This window comes from Bos indicus x Bos taurus, chromosome 16 (genome assembly GCF_003369695.1).
Source record: "Bos indicus x Bos taurus breed Angus x Brahman F1 hybrid chromosome 16, Bos_hybrid_MaternalHap_v2.0, whole genome shotgun sequence".
NCBI lineage: Eukaryota > Metazoa > Chordata > Mammalia > Artiodactyla > Bovidae > Bos > Bos indicus x Bos taurus.
Window position 1 is genome coordinate 46,791,104 of NC_040091.1, and position 22,219 is coordinate 46,813,322.

General features: G+C 46.5%; 1 protein-coding gene across 6 annotated transcripts in view; it reads left to right on the forward strand.

The window, feature by feature from the left end:
- The window catches only part of NPHP4 (nephrocystin 4), a 138,284-nt gene that overhangs the window by 85,906 nt on the left and 30,159 nt on the right, over nucleotides 1-22,219 (forward strand). For all 6 annotated transcript variants that reach the window (XR_003514948.1, XM_027565081.1, XM_027565077.1 and 3 more), the window contains 4 exons: nucleotides 1,442-1,552; nucleotides 2,808-2,956; nucleotides 3,113-3,304; nucleotides 3,755-3,942. Coding sequence is in view for 5 of the 6 variants with exons in the window: in XM_027565081.1 (XP_027420882.1) it covers nucleotides 1,442-1,552; nucleotides 2,808-2,956; nucleotides 3,113-3,304; nucleotides 3,755-3,942 (640 nt within the window). In the remaining variant the exon portion in view is untranslated. The remainder of the gene's footprint in view (nucleotides 1-1,441; nucleotides 1,553-2,807; nucleotides 2,957-3,112; nucleotides 3,305-3,754; nucleotides 3,943-22,219) is intronic.

A 22,219-nucleotide genomic window follows, 5' to 3' on the forward strand; every position in this document is an offset into this window, starting at 1 on the left:
ACTTTCTAGAAAAGTCAAATTGTTCAGTATCCGAGGCTGGCTCAGGACAGGGCTTTAACGAGCACCATGCAGCTTGGAAACTGGATCAGAGTGGGTGTTGCATTTGCCTGAAGACACTTTCGGGGCAGCCTCCCGGCCCCTGCTGTCCTGTCCCCATATTCCCTGCAGTGTTTGGCATGGTGCCTCTGAGTGCTGGACGGCCACAGAACAGCACCGCCCACCCCCAGAGGCCAGAGAGGCTCAGGATGGCTGCTGGGGTCAAGGGGAGCTGAGCTGACCCTACATTCCTCTCTGCCCCAAGATGCTGCCTGGGCCCCCAGGGCCCCCCACCCATTTCCTCAACACCTCTTCATGTGCTGGGTCCTTTCTGTACCAGCACCACCCGCCACGCCACCACCACAGCCACCCCTGGGCTGATGGTCACTGCTGATGGCAGATGTCCCATTTGTAACACATACTACATTATAAACAGGATTTGAGAGATGGGTCTTCAGTAGGGTCAGGGCCCTTCACCACCCCACGTCAGCCTTTCACATTGACCTTCACTCCCTGCGTATGTGTACCATCTGTGGAAGGCTGACCCCATGTTGGGTACATGCCAAGTCCTTTCCCACAGCAGCCCTGTGATTTAGCTGCTGTCAGCATCCCCCTTTTACAGGTGAGGAGACTGAGGCAAAACCAAGTGAGTTAGGTGACTTGCCCACATCATGTGGCAGTCAAGTGGTGGAGTGGGGATTCCAGGGCCCACATCAGTTGCCATCATGGTCATCCCATAACGGGCAGGTTCATGTCATAGGAACACAGGTGGTTAGAATCAGAAGGGGTCATGGAGGAGTTCAGCCCGGGGATGGGGATAAAACCCAAAGAAGTTCAGAGACCAGACCTGCAGCCTGAGTGGAGAGAACCCGGCTTCCCCTCCACTTGCTTTTCCTTATTAATACTGCTGCTGCTGCTGCTAAGTTGCTTCAGTCGTGTCCGTTTCTGTGCGACCCCATAGACGGCAGCCCACCAGGCCCCGCCGTCCCTGGGATTATCTAGGCAAGAACACTGTAGTAGGTTGCCATTTTCTTCTCCAATGCATGAAAGTGAAAAGTGAAAGTGAAGACGCTCAGTCATATCCAACTCTTAGCGACCCCATGGACTGCAGCGTACCAGGCTCCTCCGTCCATGGGATTTTCCAGGCAAGAGGACTGTAGTGGGGTGCCACTGCAGTGTGGGAGAGATCGCCTAATTGCAGCTCTTGGTGATGAGAGTAGAAGCAATTAGACTCAGTGCCTGGTCCAGAGCAGCTGGTGACCAGGAGATTCCAGACCTTGCTGCCTCCTGGGGCCACAACTAGAGTCCTCCTTCCCCTGGAGGGTCAGTGCTGGGAGGGCAGGAGGGGCTCTGTGAAGTTACTGGGGTACCTTTTGTCATCTCACCCAAGCTTTCTTCCCTTCAGCTGTCACTTTCTCAGCTGGCGGCTTCCCCACCATCCCCAGCTCCCCGCCGCCGCTCGGCCAAACCTTCATCACAGCCACCTGGGAGCCCTGTGCCCTCCCTGGTCCCAGGGGTAAGTAGCCCGCCCCTTCCCCCTATCCTGTCTCCTTCCTGAGAATGGCTCCAGACTCCCAACTCGGTTGAAGTCTCTGACTTGGCTGGCTGCCCTGAGCCTTGGCGAGGTGGCCGAGGCCTTCATGGGGTCTCTGTGAAGCAGGCATAGGGATGGGGGCTGGACATTGCCTCCTTTCCAGGTTCCAGATATCTTCCACCATCTGTCTTGGTGACCAAGGGTTTGATTTGGGAGGTGTTCCTGCCACAGGGCTTGATTTCTGCGTTTGTCCTACCCGAGAAAACAAAGCGCCCTTAGACCTCTGAACACAAGAGAAAAAGAGAAGTTTCCCTGGAGATGTAACTAGAGGCTGATCCAAGCTGCCAGCTCCCCCTCCAGCGTGCTTGCCTCCCTGTCTGAGGCCAGAGGCATCTGTGAAGCTCACCACCCCAGATTCCAGTGGAGCTAATGGGCCGAAATAGGCCTGTTTCCTTCCACTGGCCTTAGGGGACCCACATAGAGTTTCCTGGTTCACTTGCAAACTCAGTCTTGCCCTGGAAGTCTGTCGAAGCAAAGCAGCTCTAGTTGATTACTTACCTGAAAATCCTCATGCTGAAATGCCTTATTCCAAAATATTTCTGGGCTCATGTAGTCAGGAAGATCTTACATCTCTTCTGTTACTGGTGACCAAGTCACTTGGGGTTCCTTCTGAATGAAATGAGAAGCTGGGGAAGCCAGCTCTAGAGAGAGTATCCTGGATCCCAATAAGGTCTTCACTTAGACAGAGGTGGGAGGTGGATGCAGGTGGGTGCCTAGAGCACTGGGTGACGTGAGGACAGGGAGCATCTGTACGTGCGAGGGCTCTGTCCCACAGGCTCCCTTGCATTGCTGGAGACAGTTTCATCTTCCTGTTCCATCGACATGGTTTTAATGTTAATTTGCCCTCTCAGGCATCAGGCATCTTCCAGGCTACTGATCTGTTCATAAAATCAGTGGTTCCTTCCTTGTTGCTTTTCAACTCACATAAAATACAGGATGCCCAGGTGAATTAGAATTTCAGATAAACAATCACTTTTTAGTGTATGTCCTGGATATTGCCCAGGACATGCTTATACTAAAATTATTCACCACTTACCTGAGGTTGCAATGCAACTGAGCCTCCTGTGTTTTCATTTGCCATGTGGCAGGGGCGGTTCATCCATGAGCCCCATGTCCAGCTTCCTTGGTTACGGGTGGGGCTTCTTGGCCTCACCTGGGGCCCCACTGTGTTTGGCAGGAGTTCCCCTTGGAGGGCAGGATCTCTCACCTGGAGGCTGACCTGAGCCAGACAGCCTTAGCCCTGGGAACGTCCGCTGCTGACCACTTGCAGGAACTGCCTTTCACACCCGTGCACGCCCCGATCATTGCAGGAACCCAGACCAGGAGGTGAGGAGCAGGTCTGGGAGGGACCCCAGGCAAGCATTGTGCATCAAGACCCTGTGACTCCCTGAACAGCAGGCTTTCCCAGAGAGGTGACTGTCCGGGTCCCGCCCCTCAGTCGGCCTTCTCCTGGAGGCTGGCTCAGGGGGCCATCCGTTCCAGCTCTGGAGGGAAGCTGTCACGGGCATCCCTGGCGCTGCTGCAGTCCGCTGGCTTTCCCGAGATTCTGGACGCCAACAAGCAACCAGCTGAGGCTGTGAGTCCTACAGACCCCGTGAAGTTCAGCCCTCAGAAGGAAGAATCAGACTGTCTACAAGGCAATGAGATAGTGTTGCAATTTCTTGCCTTTAGCAGGTAAATTCTTGATTATTTCGTCTGTTACTCTGTACCTGGCTTTTGCATTTCTTGTGTTGAGGGAAAGCTTCCATATGGTTCTGACCCGGCAGAAACCTATGATCAGGTCTTAGCGATTATGGAATGCCCTGTGTCTTTGTTTCAGTCCGGCTGGGACGCACCCCCAGCCATTTCCAAATGCTATAAACTCTGCTTTACCTGGTCTCCTGTGGTCCTTAGTTACAACATGGACAGCGTGTTGCCCAGTTCTTGGGTGCTGGTGTAGCCCTGAGGGCAGGGCTCTCCATCACGCCTGAAGGGGGAATGCTCAGAGGGTTCCCAGACATTACCGTGTGGCTGCTGTGGGGGTGGAGGAAGTGGTCTCTTACCTATGGTCTCCCCACAAGCGTGTGATGAAAGCCCAGTTCTCCGCCAGGATGCCTGGTTGACTCGGGGTGTTGTTGGATCCAGGGTGCCCCAGGATGAGCAGGCAGCGCCATGGCCACAGACTGTGTACTTCACCTTCCAATTCTACCGCTTCCCACCCGAGACCACGCCACGGCTGCAGCTCGTGGAGCTGGCCGATGCTGGGAAGACCAGCTCTGCCTCCCTGTCGCACATCCTCGCCCAGATCCAGAAGGATGGCTCCTTTGATGCGGGTGAGCCTAGGGGTCTGGCACACACAGAACCCAGTGCTGAGCTCTGTCTGTGAGTTTTATTATTTAAAACATGCTGAAAAATGAAAAACTTCAAACAGGTACAGAATTTGAGCAACTAGCATAATGAATAATCAGTGCTCCTGCCAATCAGCTCTGACGATTGTCAACGACATCCCACCCAGACCCCTCCCCAAACCGGGGCTATCCGAACCATATCCTAGACATATAATTTCATCTCTAGATGTTCTCTTATGTGTATCTAAAAACGTAGAGTCTTTTTAAAAAAAGCCTTTTAGCTTTAACCATTAAAAAAACTTCATTATTTATTTGAAGCATGTGGGGTCTTTGATCTTCATTGCAGCATGCGTGCTAAGTCTCTTCAGTCATGTCCCGCTCTTTGCAGTCCTAGGGACTGTACCTTGCCAAGCTCCTCTGCAGCATGTGGGATCTTTGGTTGAGCAATGCAAACTTTTAGCTGTGGCTTGCAGGACCTAGTTCCCTGATCAGGGACTGAACCTGGGCCCCCTGCATTGGGAGCATGGAGTCTTAGACACTGGACCACTCGAGAAGTCCCTAGAATCTTTTTTTTTTTGAGAAACATAACTCAATAATATTATCCCACTCAAAAAAGAATAATGATTTAATATTAGCAAATATTTAGCCAGTGTTAACATTTCCCCAGTAATTTCATAAAAATTTTTAATAGTTTGTTCAAATCAACACCTGAGGTCCATATGTTGGGAAGGTGTGCCTCTCAAGTCTCTTTCTACCTGTAGTTGTCATCACCTTCCCATCCCTGCTTTTTCATTTTTATTTGTTTGTTGAAGTCATAGAGTTGCTGGCCCCCTAGAGCCTCCCAGAGCCTGCACTTTGGTTTCAAGGCTCAGTGGTGGCTTCTGCAGTGCTCCTCTCATCCCCGTTTCTCCTGTAAATTGGAGTGAGATCTAGATGCAAGGGCAGGTGCATGCTCTTCGTATGGGGCAAAGAGTCTTTGTCACTGGTGGTGTGTCCCCATCTCTGCTGACACCTGGTTACTTCTTATACTACTTCTAGAATACTTCTTCATTTATCAGCCAGAATGCTTCCTTAAAAAGAAACTTCTCCTCATCAACTGTTTGGTTACCTAGAGGTGCAATTCATATAGGGAAGCCAAAACAATGCATGTTTTCCCCTTTATTTGCTGATTTTCAAAGTAACCAGACAGTTACCAGTATCCTTCAAAGATGGCTCCAAAGGCTTTTTTTTTTTTCTTCCTCATATCATTATGAACCAATGGATTTACACTGCAGTGTATTGGAATATACCAAATATGTTGTTGTCTTTGGCCAGTCACATGGCTCATAAGGGACAGAGCTGAGGTCTGAACCACCACTGCCTCTTGAGTAGAAAGTAACAGGTGGAGAAAGGTGTGTTAAAATGTTAAATGAAAGTAGCTTAACAATATTAACATCAGACAAAAGAGACAAGGCAAATGCATTGCTAGGAATCAAGAAACCTATTAAATAATAATCGAGAGTAATTCACTGGGAAAAATGACCTTCAATCTGTGAACTTCCAACAGACAACCTCCAAATACGAAGGACTAGTTAATGGACTTTATAGGGAGAAGCTGACAAACCTATAATCATAGATTGTGATACATTTCTCTCAGTGAATTGATAGATAAAGCAGAAAAAATTAATGATGATATTATAAAATACAGTTTAGAAAGATGGTATTATAAAACCTGTACAACCAATTTAGAGAACATATGTTATTTTCAGGTATACTTTAAAACTTATACAAACTGATTATTCATAGATATATATATATATATCTTAGGTCACCAAGCAGGTATTGTCATATACGTAATCTAATTTTACAGCACTCTTTGACTGTCATACCTCAAGGTCAGAAATCATCATTCATTACCTTTCCCCCAGAAGGTTCCAAACTGCTGGATTTTTGCATTTTAAAATATACTTATAATTTTCCTGTAGGTCAATAAAAAAATCAATATAGAGATGGCTGTTTAAAACTGAATGAAAAAATGATACTGTACATCAAAACTATTAAGTAAAATGGCAGTTCCAGGGAAATTTGCAGCTTTAAATGCTGATATTGGAAATGAAGAAAGTATCTTTCTTAAATATTAATTTTTAATGGAGTAGCATTGCTTTACAATGTTGTTAGTTTCTACAGTACAGCAAAGTGAATCAGCCATACGTATACACATATCCCCTCTTTTTTGGATTTCCTTCCCATTTAGGTCACCGCAGAGCACTGAGCCTTCTGGGGGAAAGGCCATGAATGATTTCTGACCTTGAGGTAGGACAGTCAAACAATGTGTAAAATTAGATTAGGTATATGGCAACAACTGCTTGGTGACCTAAGATGTATACACATATCAATGAATAATCAGTTTTTATATAAGACCAATATGCCAACAAATTTGGAAAACTCAGCAGTGGCTGCAGGACTGGAAAAGGTCCATTTTCATTCCAGTCCCAAAGAAAGGCAATGCCAAAGAATGCTCAAACTATCGCACAATTGCACTCATCTCACACGCTAGTAAAGTAATGCTCAAAATTCTCCAAACTAGGCTTCAGCAATACGTGAACCATGAACTTCCAGATGCTCAAGCTGGTTTTAGAAAAGGCAGAGGAACCAGAGATTAAATTGCCAACATCCGCTGGATCATCAAAAAAGCAAGAGAGTTCCAGCAAAACATCTATTTCTGCTTTATTGACTATGCCAAAGCCTTTGACTGTGTGGATCACAATAAACTGTGGAAAATTCTGAAAGAGATGGGAATACCAGACCACCTGACCTGCCTCTTGAGAAACCTATATGCAGGTCAGGAAGCAACAGTTAGAACTGGACATGTAACAACCGACTGGTTCCAAATAGGAAAAGGAGTACATCAAGGCTGTATATTGTCACCATGCTTGTTTAACTTCTATGCAGAGTACATCATGAGAAACGCTGGGCTGGAAGAAACACAAGCTGGAATCAAGATTGCCAGGAGAAATATCAATAACTTCAGATATGCAGATGATACCACCCTTATGGCAGAAAGTGAAGAGGAACTCAAAAGCCTCTTGATGAAAGTGAAAGAGGAGAGTGAAAAAGTTGGCTTCAAGCTCAACACTCAGAAAATGAAGATCATGGCATCTGGTCCCATCACTTCATGGGAAATAGATGGGGAAACAGTGAAAACAGTATCAGATTTTATTTTTTTGGGCTCCAAAATCACTGCAGATGGTGACTGCAGCCATGAAATTAAAAGATGCTTACTGCTTGGAAGGAAAGTTATGAACAACCTAGATAGCATATTGAAAAGCAGAGATATTACTTTGCCAACAAAGGTCCATCTAGTCAAGGCTATGGTTTTTCCAGTAGTCATGTATGGATGTGAGAGTTGGACTGTGAAGAAAGCTGAGCACCGAAGAATTGATGCTTTTGAACTGTGGTGTTGGAGAAGACTCTTGAGAGTCCCTTGGACAGCAAGGAGATCCAACCAGTCCATTCTCAAGGAGATCAGTCCTGGGTGTTCTTTGGAAGGAATGATGTTAAAGCTGAAACTCCAGTACTTTGGCCACCTCATGCGAAGAGGTGACTCATTGGAAAAGATTGATGCTGGGAGGGATTGGGTGCAGGAGGAGAAGGGGACGACAGAGGGTGAGATGGCTAGATGACATCACTGACTTGATGGATGTGAGTTTGAGTGAACTCGGGAGTTGGTGATGGACAGGGAGGCCTGGCGTGCTGCAATTCATGAGGTCGCGAAGAGTCGGATACGACTGAGTGACTGAACTGAACTAAGACCATCTTTCTAAATAAAGTCCTTATTGCCAAATTCAGACTTAAATTGAAGAAAGTAGGGAAAATCACTAGACCATTCAGGTATGACCTAAATCAAATCCCTTACAATTATACAGTGGAAGTGAGAAATAGATTCAGGGGATTAGATCTGGTAGACAGAGTGCCTGAAGAACTATGGACGAAGGTTCATGACATTGTACAGGAGGCAGTTATCAAGACCACCCCCAACAGAAAGAAATGCAAAAGGGCAAAATGGTTGTCTGAGAAGGCCTTACAAATAGCTGGAAAAGAAGAGAAGAGAAAGGCAAAGGAGAAAAGGAATGATATACCCATTTGAATGCAAATCCAAAGAACAGCAAGGAGAGATAAGAAAGCCTTCCTCAATGATCAGTGCAAAGAAATAGAGGAAAGCAATAGAATGGGAAAGACTAGGGATCTCTTCAAGAAAATTAAAGATACCAAGGGAACATTTCATGCAAAGATGGGCACATAAAGGACAGAAACAGGATGCACCTAACAGAAGCAGAAGATATTAGGAAGAGGTGGCAAGAATACACAGAAGAACTGTACAAAAAAGATCTTCATGACCCAGATAACCACGATGGTGTGATCACTTGCCTAGAACCAGACATCCTGGAATGTGAAGTCAAGTGGGCCTTAGGAAGCATCACTATGAACAAAGCTAATGGAGGTGATGGAATTCCAGTTGAGCTATTTCAAATCCTAAAGGATGATGGTGTGAAAGTGCTGCACTCAATATGCCAGCAAATTTGGAAAAATCAGCAGAGGCCACAGGATTGGAAAAGGTCAGTTTTCATCCCAATCCCAAAGAAAGGCAGTGCCAAAGAATGTTCAAACTACGGCACAATTGCACTCATCTCACACGCTAGCAAAGTAATGCTGAAAATTCTCCAAGTGAGACTTCAATAGTACATGAACTGTGAACTTTCAGATGTTCAAACTGGATTCAGAAAAGGCAGAGGAACCAGAGATCAAATTGCCAACATCTGTTGGATCATCGAAAAAGCAAGAGAATTCCAGAAAAACATCTATTTCTGCTTTATTGATTATGCCAAAGCCTTTGACTGTGTAGATCACAACAAACTGCGGAAAATTCTTCAAGAGATGGGAATACCAGACCACCTGACCTGCCTCCTGAGAAATCTGTATGCAGGTCAAGAAGCAACAGTTAGAACTGGACATGGAACAACAGACTGGTTCCAAATTGCGAAAGGAGTACATCAAGGCGGTACGTCAAGGTCACCCTGCTTAATTAACTTATATGCAGAGTATATCATGAGAAATGCAGGCTTCGGTGAAGAACAAACTGGAATTAAGATTGCTGGGAGAAATACCAATAACCTCACATACACAGATGAGACCACCCTTATGGCAGAAATTTAAGAGGAACTAAAGAGCCTCTTGATGAAAATGAAAGAGGAGAGTGAAAAAGTTGCCTCAAAACTCAACATTCAAAAAACTAAGATCATGTCATCCGGTCCCATCACTTCATGCAAATAGATAGGGAAACAATGGAAACAGTCGGAGACTTTATTTTCTTGAGCTCCAAAATCACCTTGGAAGAAAAGCCATGACCAACCTAGATGGTATATTAAAAAGCAGAGACATTACTTTGCCAACAAAGATCTGTATAGTCAAGTCTATGTTTTTTCCAGTAGTCATGTACGGATGTGACAGTTGGACCATAAAGAAAGCTGAGTGCCCAAGAATCGATATTTGGAGTTCCTTGGAGTGCAAGGAGATCAAACCAGTCAGTCCTAAAGGAAATCAGTCCTGAATATTCATTGGAAGGACTGATGCCGAAGCTGAAACTCCAGTACTTTGGCCACCTGATGCGAAGAAGTGACACCTTGGAAAAGATCCTAATGCTGGGAAAGATTGAAGGCGGGAGGAGAAGGGGATGACAGTGGATGAAATGGTTGGATGGCATCACTGACTCGATGGCCATGAGTCTGAACAAGCTCCAGGAGTTCATGATGGACAGGGAAGCCTGGCATGCTGCAGTCCATGGGGTTGCAAAGAGTCAGACACGACTGAGTGACTGAACTGTTCAGCTCAGGAAGTTTGGTGGAAGAAAAAAAAAAAGAAAAGAAAACAGAACAACCCCAATAAAAGTAGAAGGAAAGAAATTTAAAAATGAGTATAAATGGTTGGAAAACAAAGAAGTAATGCGAAGGGTCGGCCAGATTGTTAGGCGCTAGGGCTCATGGGTACACAGGTGATGCTCTGTTCCCTTGCCCAAGGTCAGCATCAGTGGGGAGTGTCGGAGCAGGTGTGGGGTGGCGCTAGACTGAAAGCTAGGCTTGCTGAGCCCCCATCAGGTGAGTGGCAGGGAGAGGTCAGGCTCGCAGCCACAGTCAGCCTTGATCCTTGGGGCAGAGCTGCCACCCCCGTTTGCCTGTGGACCACAGCATCCTCTCTTCCTGTGGATAAATCTGAAAAGAATAGTCAGGGGAAAGGGTGAGCAGCTCGGGCCCTGTTCTTTCTGCCAAACCCACTAGCCTGTGAGCTAATTTTGCTCTGGGGAGGGGCGTGTGCTGGGCAGAGGGTGGGCACAGGAGGCCCCTCTGTGGAGAGGTGGGGCTGGGGAAGGATGGGCTCCTATAACCTTCTTGCATTTCGTTCTCTCCACCCCTGAGCTTAACCATTGAGGGTACGGTCAGTGGGGGTGTGGCCTTTTGGTGGGACTAGTCTTCATGGGGGAGGTTTCCCAGCCTCCCTGGGACCACTTCTCCCAAACCAACCATCTTTCCTTTGCCGGTCCTTCAGGACCGGTGGTGGATAGTTTATAACTTATGTCCTCAGAAGGCTTTGAATTGGACCAGAATAATGCATAGATTTCAAGGCTCCTCTGCACCTGTTGCTGAGAATTCATTCCCTATTTCCCATTCTAAGTTCTAGCCAGTCCCTTGATCCAGTTTAGCTCATCAGAGATTCTGCTGTGAGGTTAAATGATAGCCTGAAGATAATTCAATAAAAAAGGCCAGTCACTTAGAGGTGCTCCTGATTTGACTATAAACCCCTTTCCATTAGGAATTTCCCAGAGAGAAATTAGTCCAAAAATTAAATTTCCCTTCAAGTGGAAGTCCAAAGAAATTAAACTCCAAAATCAAATTTTTCTTGTCAGGGTGAATTAAAATTCAAAGTCTAAAATTAATCTTAAAGTCCAGAAAGGCTTTACAATTTCTTACACAGCTGAGTCTCAGTGAAAGATGCCTCTGACTGGGCAGATCTGGGCTTCTTCCTTCAGCAGCTTAAACTCAGGGGTCCTCTGTGGATGTCCCTCAAGGCTTCAGAAGTTGTACTGGTTGAGCACCAGCGCTTTCATGTCCCTCACTTAAGACATGTTTTCTTTTGTTGTTGAAATATTGGATTGGTCCAAGAGTTCGTTCAGATTTTTTCCACCAGATGTTATGGAAAAAGTTATGACACTTTTTGGCCAACCTAATATAGCATGCCTACAACAGAGTGCACTGTCCCATGGATTTTATAAAATTGATAGATTTTATTTGTCAGAGCAGTTTTAGATTTATAGAGAAAGTGAGCAGATAGTCAGGAGTCCCCATATACTTCCTGTCCCCATCAGTTCAGTTTAGTTCAGTTGCTCAGTTGTGTCTGAGTCTTTGCAACCCCATGGACTGCAGCACACCAGGCTTCCCTGTTCATCACCAACTCCTGAAGCTTGCCCGACTCTTTGCGACCCCATTAAGGGCAACATGCCAGGCTTCCCTGTCCATCACCAACTCCTGGAGCTTACTCAAACTCATGTCCATCAAGTCTCTGATGCCATACAACCATCTTGTCCTCTATCATCCACTTCTCCTCTCACCTTCAATCTTCCCCAGCATCAGGGGGCTGACTGAACTGAACTGAAGTGTAGTTGAAGCACTGAATAATTGATGCTTTTGAAGTGTGATGCTGGAGAAGACTCTTGAGAGTCCCTTGGACTGCAAGGAGATCAAACCAGTCAGTCCTAAAGGAAATCAACCTTGAATAGTCATTGGAAGGACTTAACACTGAAGTTCCAATACTTTGGTCACCTGATGTGAAGAGCTGACTCATTGGAAAAGACTCTAATACTAGGAAAGATGGAAGGCAAAAGGAGAAGGGGTTGGCAGAGGATGAGATGGTTGAATGGCAATACTGACTCAATGGACATGAATCTGAGCAACCTCCGGGAGATAGTACATGACAGAAGAGCCTGGCATGCTGCAGTCCATGGGGTTGCAGAGAGCCAGACACAACTTAGCAACTGAACGACAACAAGAAGGGTAGCTGCTGTTCTGAGTTCTGTCATTCTAGATCCGTTGTATCTGTTTTTTGAACTTAAAGAGGAGCATATTGTATGTACCCTTGGAATCTAACTTCTTTCGCTCAGCCTCATGTCTGAGATTCATTCATGTTGCTGTATGTAGTGGCAGCTTATCTGTGGTCTTGGCTGTATAGAAACACATCATTGCAATATTCCACAGGGTTTACCCATTCTGCTGTTCACAGTCTGTTGAATCATTTCCAGGTTTTGGCTCTTTTGAATACTACTACTATGAACATTTGTAAAAATTGTGAAGTGACCAGCACAAGTCTAGGTAACATTCATCATCAAACATGTGAATCATAAAATTCTTTTAATCCTTGTGTAAGAACTTTTACGATATACTCTCTCAGCAACTTTCAAATGTGCAATATGGTGTTATTAACTATAGTCACCATGATGTCCATTGCATCCCCATGAGTTACTTATTTTATACCTGGAAGTTTGCACCTTTTAACCCCTTCACCCGTTTTACCTACCCACTCCCCCCTGACCCCACCTCTTGCAACTACCAGTCTCTTCTCTGTATTTAACAAGCCTGATTTTTTTTTTTTTTTAAGATTTCACATATAAGTGAGATCATATGGTATATGTCTCAAACCCACATCTCTTGCATCTCCTGCATTGGCAGGGGGATTTCTTTACTACTAGCACCACCTGGGAACCCCCTGATCCATCCACATTGTTGCAAATGACAAGATAGCCTTCTTTTTAATGGCTAAATAATATTTCACATATATACATAACATGTTTTCTTTCATTGAAGCACTTGTTTATTTATTTGGCTGCACTGGGTCTTAGTTACGACACACAGGGTCTTCGCTGCGGTGCACAGGCTGCTCCCCAGTTGTGACATGGGCTGCAGAGCACATAGGCTCAGTAGTTGTGTCGCACGGGCTTAGCTGCCCTGCGGCATGTGAGATCTCAGCTCCCTGACCAGGGCTTGAAGCCACATCCCCTGCACTGGAAGGTGGATTCTCAGCCACTGGGCCACCAGGGAAGTCCCCACAACATGTTTTCTTTATCTGTTCATCCACAGATGGACACTCAGGTTTCTTCCACATCTTGGCTATTGTAAATAATGCTACAGTGAACATGAGGCTGCAGAATATTTTCGAGTTAGTGTTTTGTTTTGTTTTTTTCCTTTATTTTCTTTGGTTAAATATCCAAGAGTGGGACTGCTGGTTCATATGGTAATTCTATTTTTAAGTTTTTTGAGGAACCTCCACAGAGCTTTCATAGTAGCTGTGCAAAGTTACATTCCCAGCAACAGTAGATGAGGGTCGCCCTTTCTCCACGCCCTCTCCAGTACTGGCCGGTACTGGAGATCATTCTTTTGGTGTATCCGCGTTGTTCTGTGCCTGGGACTGAAGTCGCTGGGTCTCTGGCAGCACAGGTCTAGCTTTTGTGGGTTCCGCAAGCAGCTTACACACCCACTGGAGTAGATGCCACGCCTGAACCACCTGTGTCCTTCCAATTGTGGAGTGTGTGTGGTTCTGTTTGTCTCTTCACGGTCCTGGTGGGTGCCGGCCTCTCCCGGTGTGCAGCCTCTCGGATGACCGATGACCTTCCACACACCGTCGCCTTAGGCCGATCCTCCTTTGAAGTGCTTTGCCCGCTTTTCATTGTGCTGTGTGTTTTTCAGTTTGTGGGTGTTATGTGTATATCCCGATCCCAGTCCTTCTTGAGATGTTAGAAATAGCTCCTCCCACTCTGTGCCTTGCCTTTGATTGTTAATGGTGTCTTTTGTTTAACAGTAGTTTTCCATTAGGTTCAGTTTATCAGTCTCTTTCTTAATGGATAGATTTCCTAAGTTGTGGGCTTCCCAGGTGGCGCTAGTGGTAAAGAATCTACCTGTCAATGCAGGAAACACAAGAGTTATTGGTTCAATCCCTGGGCCGGAAAGATCCCCTGGAGAATGAAATGGCAACCCGTGTCAGTATTCTTGCCTGGAAAAGTCCATGGACAGAGAAGCCTGGCATGCTACAGTCCACGGGGTCACAAGAGTCACAAGTCCATGGGGACATGACTGAGCACACAGCACACCTAAGCTGCATTCCAAAATGAGTCTGTCTACACAAAGTTTTGAAGATACACTCTGTGTTGTCTTCTTGAAGCCTTTTTATATATTCACATCTAGAATCCATCTGGAATTGATTTTGTGTATCCCGTGAGGTGGGGGTGGAGGTTTGTGACCTTCATAAAGATTCCAGAGAGTTAATAGGACATAAAAGGTTTTAAAAAGCAGGGACTCCATACTCACCAAGCTTGAAAAGTGAGTCATTCCTCAACCTTGAATAGTTGTCTTAGGCAAAATGATGTTCCCAGGATCCAAAGTTTGGTTTTGCCAAAGACGAAAGTGGAGACTCAGGGGTGAATGAGGGCAGAGGGACAAAGCCTTGGTCTCAGCTCCGCCACACAGCTGCCCTTTCTTGGTGGCTGGACCCGCTTATGGAAAGCAGCATTCGAGACGTTGTCTCTGGGCAAAGATTGGACGTTTACAGTCTTGGCAGCCCCAACCGCTGGTTCTCACGGAGGGCACTGCTTCCTCTCAAGGTCTGCGTCCTGGTCTCTAGAGTCCATGACGTGGTTCCCATGCTCCCTAGTGGGCAGCTCTCAGCAGGCTCATGAGGTCCTGTAGTAGGAATCACAGCTTGTTGAACCTGGGGCCGGTGGGCCTCGCGACCGCCTCTGCCACATTATCCATTGTGCTACATTGTGAGAAGAATTCCTTTTTGTTTCTTCTTTTTCTTCACGAGTGGGGTGTGCCTCTGGAGTTTCCTCTCTTTCTACCGTCCCCTCTCCTTTCAGGAAGGTTCCCCTGAGTCCGTGGTCATTTTGTCTGTCTGTGTTGGCCCTTGTCCTTCTGCACCACATGCATGGGACTGTCTTTCCTTGTTCCCCTTGCTTCCTTGTCCAGGCTGTTGTCTCTCTAACCTCCTTCTCTCGGTGTTTTCATCTAGTGGGATTTTCCTTAGTGTGAGGGCTGGAGTCCGGGTGAGCCAAGAGCATCCTCTGTCCTAAAGAACTCACGTTCATCTTCCTATCCCTGGGTTGTCATGGCTGGGGGCATCTCCCACCAGACCAGTGTCTGGGTCTGTACCCTCTAACACCACCTTGCTCTCCTCTTCGTTGCTGAAAGTGTGGACCCTCTGACCCCTTTCCACCATTTCCTGCCTTCTTTTCTGTGCTTCCTTCAAGAGTCCTAATCCTGTGTCCCCAGCTGCAGAAGTCGCATCAGTGCGATTGGGAATACCTGTTTTATCTATGTGTTCATTCCCTCTCCCTCGCCACACCAAATCAGTTGAAAGTAAAGTGCAGGCATGATGACACTACCTTTAAATAAAGACAGTGATCTGCGTTACTTAAAAGTAAGGATGCCCTTTTCTGTGCACACAGTTCTATCTTAAGATGATAAGAATTTCATAGTCAAGATTTCCCATTTCCCCTCTTATGTCCATTATAGCTATTTTTTGTTCTGACATCCAGTTCAGTTCAGTGAAGTGAAGTAAAGTGAAAGTCGCTCAGTCATGTCCGACTCTTTGCGACCCCGTGGATATACAGTCCATGGAATTCTCCAGACTGGAATACTGGAGTGTGTAACCTTTCCCTTCTCCAAGGGATCGTCCCAACTCAGGGATTGAACCCAGGTCTCCTGCATTGCAGGCAGATTCTTTACCAGCTGAGCCACCAGGGAAGCCCAACATCCAGTTCAGGTCCGTGTATTATTTGCAATCATCTCTTTAGTCTCTTTGCATTGAGGCTTGTCCCCTGCATTCTTTGTCTGATGACGGTGCCTTTTTGAAGAGACCAAGCAATTCATAGAATGTCCCATGTTCTGTGTGTGTCTGATAGTTTCTGCACCTAGTTGTCAACCTCCTTTGTCCCCAGCAGTTCTTGTCCACTGGCTGGGTAGGGCTGAAGGCTCCTTTTTGGATTTGGCATGAATATGTCATTGTTGAAGTCTCGTGCTGCATGTGCAGCCCATCGAAGGCACCAAGCTCAGTCTGTGTCACTGTGGGGGTGCTCATGTGAGCACTTCCTTGGGGCACCCGCCCCAGATGTCTCCAGTGGGAAGAGGGAGGCACTTCCATTTGCACTTGGAAGATTCTTGGGGGCTGTTCTTTGATTCCTTGTGAATATTTGATCCCTACAGCCTCTTTTCTGACTGTGCTAACATCCTCGGCTGTGATGTGCCTGAATCAGCTATTTAATGAAACTTTCCAAAGGGCTTACCTGGTGGCTCAGATGGTAAAGAATCTGCCTGCAATGCAGGAGACCTGGGTTTGATCCCTGGGTCAGGAAGATCCCCTGTAGAAAGGAATGGCTACCCACTCCAATATTCTTGCCTGTAGAATCCTATGGACAGAAGAGCCTGGTGGGCTATAGTCCATGGGGTTGCAAAGTGTTGGACAAGATCAAGCGACTAACACTTTCACTTTTGAAGTGGTACTTCTTCTAATGCTAGCATTTGGTCTCCCTTTATTAGCTGACATTCTTCTATAAAGAGAGACTTTCTTTCGTCAACCAATGGTGAACTACATCTATATCCTCCAAAAAAGACAGAACAAATGTTTAATACTTTCCCTTTAATTTCTAATTTTCAGAGTAATAACTTACTGTAACAGTTACTCCAATAGTAACAGTTGAGGTTTTATATGTCTGGCTCTTTGTTTTGTCTTTGGGGTAGCACTCAGATCTCTTGGATATTTATTTACTCATTATTGCTAGTTTTTGATGCCCTAATTTCCCCCCATTTGGCCAGTGGTAGCCCTTCTGGTTGGCCTGGGTCTGTTGACACACTCTGGTTGGACTTGGCTAGGGCCTTGCTTTATGGGGCAGAAGTCTCCCGTTCCCTGGGTCTCCTGTTTCTCCTGGGAGCCTGGCACCCACACTGTGAATGCTTGCTAGATAGAGGCCATGACCCAGATGTTTTGATCTGGATCTCAACTGCTTCTAGGCCTTTTCTTGGGCAGAGATGAGGCATATATTAAAACATGACTTCACTTTGACATTTCTAATTCAAATTTAGAGGTTTTTCCTTAAAATATTTTATTTGTATCTCTTTCCTCTTAATGTGACTGCAAACAATATGTGGCTGATGAAGGTTCTGTGGTCCTGGGCTGTGCCCCACAGGATGCAGAGTGAGTGAGTGCAGCCAAAAGCGTGTGCTGTTCCCAGTTTGATGATCAATCAGATTTGCCTGTTTCGGTTTGTTTTCAGTTTTATGTTTGCTTTCTGCCCTTCCTTTCTTTGTTTTTTGGCTGTAGTGTGTGATTTGAGGCTCTTAGTTCCCTGATCAGGGATCGAACCCATGCCATGGCCATGAAAGCACCGTGTCCTGACCACTAGATGGCTGAGGAGTTCCCAGCTTTCTTTCCTTTTTCCTTTGATCTGTTGGAATATTTACATGGATCAAAACACAAAACCATAGTTGAATATACACTCAAAGCTCCCTCCCATCATCATCCTTTAGATGGTCCCCACCTGCTCAGCCTCTTGGAGGCAACCTGGTTTCTAGTTTCTGGCTTAAGCAAATATTTATATTTTTATTTTTCCTTTTTTCTTCTTCAAAAATTAGCATACCAAATACATGTGTTCAGCATGGAAAGTTAACTGTCCATCCTCCCGAGTTCTACTCCATGTGGAAACCACCTGCGTTGTTTTTACAGCTACATTGTCCTGTGTTGGGTGCACATCCTGTGGTTTATTCAACCATCATCCCACTAATGGAGGTTTGGGCCTTTCCGGGGTTCTGCTATTTCAGACAACGAGGGGATGAGCAGCTCCGTGTTTCTGGGGTTTTCTGTGTCTGAAGGTGTGTTTTGGGGCAGATTGCTGGCAGTGGGTTTATAGGATTGAACCTCCCCTCTGTTAGCCTCCCCCACAAAATGGGTTGCTACACTTTAAAAAAAAATTGAGTATATGTTTATTTGTCTGCATCAGGTCTCAGCTGCAGCACCCAGGGCTGTCAGTCTTTGTCTCGGCCAGCGGGGTCTTTAGTTGTGTCACGTGGACTCTTAGCTGTAGCCTGTGGGATCTAGTTCCCCCGCCAGGGACCGAACCCGGGCCCCCTGCATTAGGAGCCCAGAGTCTTAGCCACTGGACCCCCAGGGAAGTCCCAGGTTGCTACACTTTAGGATTTGTATAACCTCATTCTTGTGAGATGAATGAAGTTGAATGTCTTCTGTCATTAGCAGCACATTTCCATTCCATTTTTCTATCAGATTTTTCATTTCTTTTGTCCTGTTTCGGGAACTCTGATAGGAAGACTAGCCTGTTGCCTGTGGTATAAATCGCCAATATGATTTCTACTTTGTTGTTCGTCTTTTTGCTTTGCTTAGGGTGGGTTTTGCCATGTAAAGGTGTTTCTTTCCTGTAGTCTAATGCGTCAGTATTTTGTTGCTTCTAGAGTCTTGAGTCATAGATGCGAGGGCTTTCTCTCCTTTGCAAGAGATTCGTGCGTGCTTTCTTCTGGGATGTGTAGGTTTCATTTCTCACATGTAGATTTCTGATGTCTGTGCAGTTTATCCTGCTGTGTGATGGCAGATTTGGATCAGCTTTATCTCTTCCCAAATGTCTCTCCGATTGACCTGGCACTATTTATTAAAAGGTTTGTCTTTTCCCCCAGTAACTTGAGAGCCACATTTATCATATACCTTTTTTTTTTTTTTTTTTTTTAATGATTCAGTGTCATTTTGGATTTTCTTGCTTGTTCCATTAGCCCAGAGGTTGGCAAACTATTTTAAGGGCCAGAACAAAATATTTTAGACTTTCTGGCTTTACATATGATCTCTGTGTAATCATTTTCTTCTTCTTTTGATTTTTGTTTTCCACAATGCTTTAAAAAAAAGCCATTTTTATTCATTTCTTACTTATTTTTGGCTGTGTCGGGTCTTTGTTGCTGCACGCGGGCTTTCTCTAGTTGCAGCGAGCAGGCACTCCTCTTTGTTGCGGTGTGCGGGCTTCTCTTGTTGAGCACAGGCTCTAGGGTGCTCAGGCTGCAGTAGTTGTGGCTCATGAGCTTCATTGCCCTTCAGCATGTGGAGTCTTTGTGGACCAGGGATTGAACCGTGTCCCCTGCTTTGGCAGGCGGAGTCTTTACTACCGGACCATCAGTAAAGTCCTGTAAAAGCCATTCTTAGCTCATGGTGGGTTGGCCTGTGAGCCGTAATTTACCAGACTGTTAGAATGTCTACGCATGAAGGTCACACTGTTTATCAGAGGCGTTACGTTGTTCTTCCTTGCGTGGTTCTCCTGGACATTCTTGCTGGTTTGGTTTCCCATGTAAACTTGTTGGACTCCTCACTAGAGTTCTGGAGCGTTCACAGATGAACGGTGGGGATAACTGCCCTCACAGGATGGGAGCTGACCTTCCCCAGGAATGGGGATGTCTTTCCATCCACTTATTTTGGCTTCCCTGTCTCCTGAAGACACATAACTGTACCTCAAACAGATTTTTCTATTTTCTTATTTTCTAATCAATTAAATTTTGCGTTTATCTTTATATTACCTTCCTTCTACTGTTTTGGAGGTGTTTTCTATTGTTATTTGTTGCTTAATTCATTTACTGTAATTCTTTGGTCCTTGGGATATAAAGTCTTGAAGGTGCAGCAAGGATCCCACCTGGGCTGGGGCATGGTGTTTGTGACAGGGTGAGGGAGCTAAGCCGGGGAGCCTGAAGTGTCACTGTTCCTGGGAGTCGGCGGTCAGCTTCCCTGCAGACTTTTGAGTGGGATGGAGATGATGCAGGGTTCTTTAATGGGTGCTTTGGCACTGCCATGGGATGGACTGCAGGGAGCTTGGGCCTCAGGAAAGGCCACCAAGGAGCCAGCTGTCTGAACTGGACAGGAGTGAAGGGGTCCAAGCCTACAGTGGGGAGGAATTGGGGATGTCCAGCACAAGGGGCCTTGGGCTGCCCCCAGACAAGGATGGCTTCCGTGTGTGACACTCAGCACACTGTCAGCTCTGGGCTCGGTGTGTCACCTGAGACCGTGAGCCCCATCAAGGCAGGGGCCTGTCCATCCTGTCCCCCTACATGACCCCACACAGGGCCTGGGGCATGTACTGCATGTGAATTCATGGTTGTGTTGAGAGGACCTGCCTGCCGAAGGGATGTGGTGATGATGGAGCCCAGCCAGGGTGTCGAGAGGATACGGCGCCTGGTGGCAACTTGGATTGACGCAAGGAGGATCTGGCTGAGGAAGAAGATGCAGGGTCCAGCTGGGATGGGCTGCATTCAGGCACAAGTGCAAGTCTGGGTGAAGGGTCAGTGGGGCTGGGGGTGTTGGAGGTGAGTGTGGAGGGCCCCCAGGGAAGGGTGTCTGTGGTGTCATTTGGGAGGTCAGCCCACACAGTTCATGTTCTGGAGCTAGCAGTCTGACCAGGGTAGGGGTCGGTGCTTCTTATACTCCTCTGCAGCCCAGGAGGCCCAGCAGGTGGGTGCTACTCGGTGCTGTGAACTTGACCTTCCACGTTGCCTGGTCCTCTTTCCAGTCCCCAGGGCACCTGGATGAGCAGCCTCAGGGTGGGTGTCATGAGACTGACCAGATACCCAGGCTGGTGGGGCTGGGGCAGGGCAGCAGGGTCCTTGACCTCCACTGGCCCTGTGAGTTGCTCTGGGCACTGGAGATGGGACACTGGGGCCTGGCCTGCCGTGTGTGACATCATTCCCAGCTTCTCCCGTGGCCTCTGTCCTGCTGCTCGGTGCACTGTCCTGCCCAGCACTGCCCGGGGCAGGGGGTGCTTCTGGCTGGAGCCAGGGCCACATGTCTGGACCTTTCTTTGTGTTCCCTGGGCCCATCAGGACCACCCTCTATTCCCCCTCAGCCCCCGGTGGGTGCTGTCCTGACCTGCTTCACTGCTCCCACTGCCCTGGCCTTGAGGAGAGTGGAGGGAGTGCTATGTGGATACCCTTGGGCCGAGGCGGCTGCAGGGGGTGCGGGTCTAAGCCTGCCCTGGCAACTCAGGCTGCTGAGTGGACATCTGCCTTCCTCCCCAGGTTTGTTGTTGTTCAGTCACCGAGTCATGTCTGACTCTTTGCAACCCCTTGGCGGTACTGCAGCCCGCTGAGCCTCCCCAGTCCTTCACTATCTCCTGGAATTTGCTCAAATTCATGTCCATCGAGTTGGTGATATCTAACCATCTCATCCTCTGCCTCCCCCTTCTTTTCTTGCCCTCAATCTTTCCCGGCATCAAGGTCTTTTCCAATGAGTTGGCTCTTCGCATCAGGTGGCCAAAGTATTGGAGCTTCAGCTTCAGTAACAGTCCTTCCAATGAATATTCAGGTTTGATTTCCTTTTGAATTGGTTTAATCTCATTGCTGTCCAACGGACTCTCAAGAGTCTTCTCCAACATCATAATTTGAAAGCGTCAATTCTTTGGTGCTCAGCCTTCTTTATGGTCCGACTCTCACATTATACATGATGTGTATACATGAGTACTAGAAAACATGAGTACTGGAAAGACCATAGCTTTGATTATATGGACTGCTTTTAAAATACTGTTATATGGTTGATGGAAAGGGAAGAACTGCTGTATTCAGTATGTTTCCCCTGATAGCTTACGAGTGAATGATGTCAGATTTGTGATCTCTGAAGAAGAAGATTTAGCTTTGGGACCAGGGACCAGTCATGATCACCCAAGAGCTTTTGTGTAGTAGAGTTTTATTAAAGTGAAAAGGGACAGAGAAAGCATCTGACATAGACATCAGAAGGGGGATGGAGAATGCCCCCCTCACTAGTCTTAGGAAGGGAGCTATATACTTTTTAAATTATTACAATAAATTTATTATTGTTGTTATTACAATAAATCAAAAGAATTCCTCAAGGTTGTAAAGATCTTACTAGACCCATTCCCACAATTTACATTTTAAGATGACAGGATTAGAACTAACAATAGAAAGATCTTACCAGATCCATTCTCATAATATACATGTTAAGATAACAGGATTAGTCAGAAGGTTTTCAAGAAGGAGAAACTGTCCTCAAGTAGGATTCATAATTGTTATATAATCCTTGGTGGTGGTGGTTTAGTTGCTAAGTTGTGGCCAACTCTTGGGTCCCCATGGACTGTAGCCCAACCAGGCTTCTCTGTCCATGGGATTCTCCAGGCAAGAATACTGGAATGGGTTGCCATTTC